We start from the raw sequence: 8,512 nt of genomic DNA on the forward strand, positions 1-8,512 counted from the left end.
TTGCTCGCTGGTGCACAGTGGCGTAGCCACCGATCGCAAGTTTACCGTAGGAATTTCTTGCGTGATTCGATCCAGGGAATCCGTTCTCTGTCATTGATAATATATTAGTAATTCGATGTTTGAGAGTATTTGTAGATCGTGTAGATCGAGCTTGAAATTTTGTTCTCGGAAGATAAATGTTTAAATTATTCGGGCGATCGAGAGAATTTTTAGGCAACTTTAATGAGATTTAGATTTTGGAGGAAAGATTATTAAAATATTCGAGTATGATTAGGAATTGATTGATAAAATTAGTTGAAAGGGAATATATATTACTTATTCGTTTGAGAATTGGAATTTTGTAATTGTTCAATTGTTATTTTATGTATTTTTTGAATGTATGGCTTCTGCGCATATTCTATTTTTCCATTTTATTTTTATAGATATAGAAGAGAAAGGGAATCTATGGAAAACGAAGAGTTTTTCATAGAGACGTTGAATATTAACAAGGGTCAGGGAGCGCGGTACTCCCTCTATCGCGAGTGACTAGCAAGATAAAGGTCGCGATTAACGAAAGGTGGAAGGTGACCGGAATTTCAGATACCTGTTCGACACAAATTCCGTCGGTCGAACTTAGCATCTGAGAATCGTTACATAAAGGAATTCCGCACGAATTTACGATTTCTCCGCACGCATGGAATCTTCGACACAAGGCTAAAACGTAACGTCGAACTATGCGCAAAGATAACGTTAACAAATTGTCGGCTAAATATTTTACACCAAAACTATTTTATCTCGTATCGCGATCAACTTTGAAATACGAAATATTTTTGTTATTTTGAGTATTTTGAAAGAATCAAATACCGATAGTTTTTATTATCTTACTTAAGATTATTCATTTTTCTCGATACATCGATATATTTTCGAGAAATATGCGAAATTAGAAATAAAAGTTAGTTCAAAAATTCAATGTCAGATCTAATTCGGATTCAATTTTTTCAGTAAAAATCTAACGAAAACAAGGAATTCCACGCGTACGAGATAACGGAAATATCTGTTAAAAAGTTGGAGAATAAGTTAAAGAAGAATTAAAATACGTACAAACGTTATTCGTTTTTACAAAGTGAATCAGCTGTATATACAGTAATGATATAACTTGACAGAGAGTCATAAACGTAAATTCCGAGCATCCGTTCATCCTAGTTCATTTCACATCGTGTTTTGCATACTGCAACGCCATATAAGGTGCATAACAGCTCGAAGCAAATGCACCAGCTGGATGCAATAGCGTAAACAAAAGTTATAACAGCGTATGCAACGTTTTTCGCCTCGTATGTCCCAGATTTGTGTCTGTTCCTTATATTTTGTTCCTTGTGTCGAACACCTGTTCCTGTCCTCGGTTATAAATGTCACGAGAATTTCCTTCCAAGTGTGCAGATTAGTTCGTTGATTGTCCGCTAGGGGATTGACAACTGTATTAGGTTATGTGGAAATTATAGTTATTATTTTATTTTTATCTTGAATATGTACGTGATATATGATATATATCAGGTTTCATGTCTATATTTGTAAAATAATTTGTAAAATAATGAAGAATATTTAAAATTATTATAATAATCAGCTTCTAAAATTATATACGTATATACGGTGTGTATAATTTAAAGAGATATATATGGATAGAGAAAATTTTAAACGTAGTATCTTTTTGTTTGAAAAGTGTATAATAAGGAAAAAAAAGAAGAAATAAAAGAAATTTCAATACTCCTTGATGAATTGATAAAATATTAATCCGTGATCCTTTGAAAATTATATTTAATTATAGGAGATATTAAATCTTTGTTCCTCTTTCTCAATTATACTCGCCATGGCTATCTTGTCACTTGTCAACGGTTAACCAGCGTGGAATTTTTCATATATCGTAAAGTGTTCTTCTCATTAACTCGTCATTGTCGTTACGCAACAGCTGTAGTGACGAGATTTCATGATGTCATAGTCGTGACTTTTATTACGGACCTACCTCGAAGAACACTGTACACCTGATGGAGGATGATTTAGAACCATCGAATAATTAAAGGAAGTATTTTTCGCGTCGTAAATAAACATTATCGATGTCGAAGTGTTAAATTTTGTTTGCGGGGAAAAAAAATGATATATTAAAAACTGGCTCGTAATTCTTATTGAAAATTGCTTATAACATTGTAACAAATTATTTTACCAGATAAATTAAAACGAAATAACGTTGTCTAAAGTATTTTATTTAATTTAATGTTCTATTTATATTACATTCTTTTCATATGTGCAAATTTCTACAATATTAACATAACCTCAAATCTTTTCTTCAATCTTCAATGTTGTATAATTAATTTGCTTCAAGTTCGATCAAAAAAAAGAAACTAGATCGATTAATTGAAAAATTAGTGATCCAATGCCAATTAAAAACATTTTTACACGTTACTGCAAAAATAAAATAAATAAAATAAATAAAAGCACGTAGTAAAAGTGCACCACTCTTTTTACGCGTTTAACCTTAATTTAAGTTAAAGGAAATCCAAGAAAGATCAGAGCTCGAGACGAACGGAAGAACGAAGGTATAAAACGCGACGAAGCAACGCTCTAGCTACATTCCATAAATTCGTTCCTGGCCTCGGTTCGATTTTGCAACGGACTCGGCTACTTCCACCGGCTGTTTTTCCCTATAGAGAAACCGATCGACCGAGAGGAAAGATTCCACGGGGCCCCATCGCGACCGGCTAACGTGACGTTGTTCCGAGTCGGTGCTCTTCCGAGGTTATAACCGCGGCTTCGAGATCCTTCGGGGTCAGGAATTCGAACTTGGCAAGAAACGAACGAGCCGTTATTTTTCGAGGAACCTCCGATCCTTTTCACGCTCGACCAACACTTTCTGCGGATCCACAGGCTGGAAAGAATTCCCGTGTCCGCTTCGATAGCTCGCGATCGATCGTTGTTCGAATCGCGTTCAACATGGAACGATGCGGTTTATTTAGTTGTTCGCCTGGGAGGAATTTATTTTTTTCAGAAAGAGTCATTCTGAGGCGAACAAAAATTTCAAGCATATTCGAAACGTGAAGTTGATGATGAACTGTGAGCTGTGATAAAATACACGGTTGAAAAATTTAAGATTTTTATTTAAAAAAGGCGTTAGAAGAATCTCAGCCATTTTATATATTTTTAATTTTAGAAACTTTTATCATTACAGGTTATACTTTTAATTTTAATACATATTCCAACGATACATTATCGATTACTTTTTCTTGAAAATTCTTTATCGATAGAGCGTTATTCATTATCGCCTGTAAAACTCGGATCTAAATATCTTTTCCGTGGTACAATAACGTAGAAAAATCATTAAACACGCCCTTCGGAGCTTGCACGCTCGAATTTCGCGCTGTCTGGCAAGCGCGAGAGATAAGAGCGTGTTTGTGGAAGGTATAATTGATGCTGGACCCAGTCTGGGATCGCGTTTGCCCTTAAGAGTTTGGAACTGGGTGGAGAAAATATAGGTTGTCTTCGTGGCTGGGCCTTTGGAGGGCCGCGGTCGCCCGCGGTGCAACACGAGGATGATATATTCTCTGCAACTGCAGCTGCACCACACAAACACCGCTGTTGGCTCGAGGTTTTGTGAGATTACGAAACTTCTGCCTTGTATCCCTCCTCGAAGACAATGAGATGTATGCGCCGAGATGAGATCCCCGTGGATCCCGCCATCTTGAACGTGTGCCCCTGGGAAGGACCTCCTGTCAACTTGTCCTCGAAACCTTTTTATGAGTCATTTCCTCCCGTCTCTTTCTTCTCTCTTAGATTATTAACGCGAAGAAATCGTCTTCCTTCGACGAAATTTCTTCATCGAATTTAGAATTTGTTTCTCAGCGAAGTTAAAATTTATTTGTTAAAAGAAAAAAAAAATGTTTCTTATTCTAAAATTAACATTAGTTCTCGAAAATTCTTCTCTAAATCCGTGAAAGAAAAGTCTCTTTTACATTAAGGAATTTCTATCACGAGATATTTGCAGTGTAACGAAACCTAACCTCAATCATGTAATCCTTTAGTGGCAAGACGTGCAAAAAACATTGGTTTTAATTCGTGCTCATCAACGGATCAAAGAAATGTACCCTTGTTCCGGGTGCAACATTTTATCCTAAATACATTTTAATGAAATAGAACGTACTCCTTGACGCGCACACCTCGACGATTTCCACGCAAGCGTTGCATACCGCAAAAAGCCCCGGTTCGATCAACGAGGAGACATCGTGCACTATAATTTCGTGCTACTTGGGGGCGCCACGGCTCACAGGCATAATTGATACCCTGATTTCAGAGTGGTAATTCATAATAATCAGCTAAGAGATCTCGAGCAGAAGCCTACCCTTCCGTAGCAACGTTCTATTCCGTATGGCAATTTATATAATAAAAATACGCCTTTTTCTTGTAGCAACAATCTCGATACAGCTCGACGATTTCTCTACGATCTTTAAACGTATGGCAAAAACACAACGCAGGCATCCATTTTGGAAGGAATACGGTGCACATAGAGGATACGCGTTATAATTTTGTCTCGCCTGAGTCTGATATATATGTGCGTATATAAGATTTAATAACAAAATAATTTCAGAGTTTAGTTCACATGAGTCGCGGTTGGTAATGCAGATGCAGTTTTCGTTAGCTAATTTCTGTTGGTAATGTAGTATTTTTATGAATGTACCTCGAGGGATGATGAAGATTGTATTAGATTTTATTATTTCACGAGAAAAAGTTAGGAAGATTGAAAAGTAGCTTCCTTATTAATTCAATTTTTTCTTCTGCCATTTTTTATTTATCCCTATCATTGAATTCAAAAGATAGAAAAAAACATTAGCAATTAATGCACGGAAATATGGATTATGCCGTCTTTAAAAAAAGAATTTCCAACCTCTCCTAGCTTCAGTATGCTAATGAATTACAGCAATTATCATAAATCCTCGATTCCAACGAATGTTGTAGTAAATACAATCGTCCACGAAATTACTCCTTCTTGTTAAACTTTTACCAATCTTTAAACTTTATAAATTCAAATCAAATCTTCGATTTTAAATTATACATATCCCGTAAAATTCATAAACCTTTAAAAAAAAGATCTTTCTCAAAGTCTCTCTTTTTTCTTTTTTTTATTTCTGACCCCTTAGGCGCAAAAAGCCATCGTACGTAAAGAAGCGTGAAAAGATCTTCTCACTCGTGTTGAACAACGATGTCATGACCTGTGTTTTTCATCTTCTTCCAGCTAACTACTCGGTTAATTAACGTTTAACGTGAAAAGAGCGGTAGATGAAAGTAGCTTCCATTCTTACGCTCGATCGCGTTCGTGTACCGTTAGCGTCGCTATCGGAAATTCGAAACAATGTCGGCCGTGTCGGCGCGTGATAGATGGCCCTGTGTTCCTCGTGGCCGTTTCTCGCGCGACCACTGGTGTCAGCTGCAAGGGAGAAACGGGATAATTAGCAGTGCCGCGAGGTTCACGCGAGTAAACGGCGTGTAAAGCGAGAATCGCGGCACGGGATAATTTGTGCAAGTTCGTTGATCCTCCTTCTTGTCCTCTTCTTGTAATTAGTCAGCAAGCCGGCTGAAGAGGAATAAGTTTCGAGATCCGTTTGCTCGCCTTGTTGTGACTGTGTTAAGAACGCGGGCCGGGATGCTGGAGGCTAGAATTGTAGGAAATTATGCGATGGTTAATATCTTTTGAAAGTTGGAATTAAAGCAGAAGATATGTAAGCAGAAATTTTCTGATATTTTTTTGTGAATAAGGTATATCGTCGGTAAAGAAGAACAATGACGTAATCTGACGAAGATCGTAAGGTTATGCGTCTTTTGTAATGTACAATGTAATAATTCCAATTGCTTTATTCTTAAACTTTGTTAATTAAGGATATTAAATAGATTAAAATTATTTTTATCTGAATTCATAGGTATCATATGGTACCAAACGTTTCTAATATCTACACGACGATGAACACGACGAACAACATGGAGGAAAGAAAAAATTAATCTGAAATACGTCCAGAGTCCATTTATATCGCAATACATATATCTGCACGATAATTTCGCATACCCAACATCTGAAACCTTACCATTACGAAACCACCTGAAACCATCATTACTCTTCGCCCTCCATCTACCTCCATCAAACACCTTTACCAAAACCATCATTCGCATTTCACACATTCCAAAGCAACCCATCCCAACTCCGCTCAGAAATCAGAAAACGAGAATCAAAACCAAAATATCAAAAAAAAAAAAAAAAAAAAAAAGAAGAAAGAAAGTCATACAAAATGCTAAACTTCAAACATACCTCGTATCGAAACCTCGATTTACACCCGATGATCCCAGATCTCGTTTGAGAAGATCAGAGAACGATTCAAAGAGGATGCACGAGGACGAAGACCGGTCTGCCCGTGGTTCGCGTGCGGAGATCGCGTTAGAACGTTGAATATTTCATTCATAATCGAGCGATCAACGTATTTCTCTGCAAGAAAGCGCGCGCGCGCACGGCAACGAATCGTAGTACGGCGTAGTGTGAGTGAGTGGCCGCGCGCAAGCGGGGGTAAATCGCGCGCCGGTTGCAGCGGCAATTACGGGGATCGTGCGGCGGCCTCCGTGAATGAAACGTCCATCCTTTTTTCTCTTCTTCTTTTTTTCATTCCTCCTCCTCCTCCTCCTGCTCCTCCTCCTCCTGCTCCTCCTCCTCTTCTTCTTCCGCCTCCTTCCTCGCGTTCCGCCTCCTCGCCACGATTCTATCCTCGGGTAGCGGGTAGCTCGTAGCGACTTTTTGCGGAACGGAGGTTTAATGAGGGAGCGCCGCGGCGTTCCACGCCGGTGAGGACGCCGTCCGCCTAGAGATCCCGCGAGGAACGGGCGACCTTCGAGCCGGGTCGGGGGTCACGTCACGCGATTCAGGAATATACGCGTGGGCTCGCGTGATTCAGAGACAAGCGGTGGGTGATTCGCGTGGGTGTCATTGTTAACGCTTTGTGAATGAGCAGGAAGAGTGGGATGAATCGCTTTAATTGGTCGGGTGTTTCTTCTTCTTTTTTTTTTGGATATTATTGGACGTCTTGTTTAAACTTAGATTCGCATTTAACTTTCACGTATCAGATAACTTCTTAACATTAGATAAATTATATTTAGGTTGTATTATGAAATTGCCAATTGTTTTAGGACAAATGATCGATCAATCGAGACTTGTAAGGTAATGTTACTTAACTTATAGTTTGTTCAGTATATTTTGATATTGTTCTTTTATTTATTTCATTTTTGTAATAAGTTCTTTTTTGTATGTAAGTTTAACTGTTTTTTTTTTTGAGAAGTGAAGGAATTTAGAATATTATTATTTTTATATGAGTTTAAGTTAGTTTAAGCAGTGCAATTGAAGTATATTAGGTTAGCTTTCAGAGATTATATGTTTTTAAAAATATAAGGTCTGAAAATCTATATTGAACAAAGATAAATTGAAAGCCACAAAAATTCGCAGAATTATCTCTAAATGACATTTGGATGCAATGGATAAAGTAGAAAAAATAGGAGGAAGATATTGCACCAACTGATAGAGAATCAAAAGTTTAGAAGTATTATTGCATAAAGCTCGAAACAATAGTCCATTCTTGAATAGAATTATAATCTGTGATGAGAAATGGATACTATACGATAATCGTACAATGATCTGGACAATGATTGGATGCCAATGAAAATCCTAAATAAAATTCTAAATCATCATTATGATCGAAAAAGTTATGGATAAGACTATATGATGATTTGTAAAGGGAATAATTCATTGTTCTTTTCTGAAACAAGGAGATACCGTAACAGCAACATCCTATTGCCAAGAAATTAATTAAGAAATAATTCTGCATGATAACGATCGCATACCATCGGAAATCACTCTACAAAAATTAGTTGAATCAAAATATGAAATCTTAACTCATCACCAGATATTTCACCAATCTTATTATCACTTGTTGTTTCTATTTACATTAAAAAATAATACATTCGATATTCGAGAAGCTGCATTCGAAGAATTTCTTCACTCTAAAATGAAGTTTTATAAAAATATATTTAAATCTCGTTGTGAAAAGATCATTAAAACTAATAAATTTGATCGAGTAAAGACTACAGTTTCAAAAATACATTGATTTCATTCCGACCAACAAAATACATCTCTTGCAATCCTTTACCTGTAATTAAAAAAAAAATATAACTAAAGTTCCATGATAAACATTTCATATACACCTCACACGTCCATCCAAACATCGACAAACATCGTCCACGTTAAATTTCCTTCCCTCGTGAAGAAATCAAGATCTCCAAAAAACTAACGAATCCGTTCCACCCCTCTTTTCCAGAATTTCCGCGAGCACCGGATCGATGGAGCAGCGTTGCCCCTTCTCTCGGAGGACCACCTGACCGGCCCAATGGGAATGAAGCTGGGCCCAGCCCTGAAGCTTCGCGCCCTCCTCGCCCGGAAACTGGGCGCGTGCACGGTCTGCTT

At 37.4% G+C, this 8,512-nt stretch overlaps 1 protein-coding gene across 1 annotated transcript in view; it reads left to right on the forward strand.

The window, feature by feature from the left end:
* The window catches only part of LOC102679244, a 171,365-nt gene that overhangs the window by 162,490 nt on the left and 363 nt on the right, over window positions 1–8,512 (forward strand). The window contains exon 6 of the mRNA XM_031509858.1: window positions 8,367–8,508. Coding sequence (XP_031365718.1) covers window positions 8,367–8,508 — 142 coding nt within the window. The remainder of the gene's footprint in view (window positions 1–8,366; window positions 8,509–8,512) is intronic.

This window comes from Apis dorsata, unplaced genomic scaffold, assembly GCF_000469605.1.
Source record: "Apis dorsata unplaced genomic scaffold, Apis dorsata 1.3 scaffold_188, whole genome shotgun sequence".
NCBI classification, from domain to species: Eukaryota; Metazoa; Arthropoda; class Insecta; order Hymenoptera; family Apidae; genus Apis; species Apis dorsata.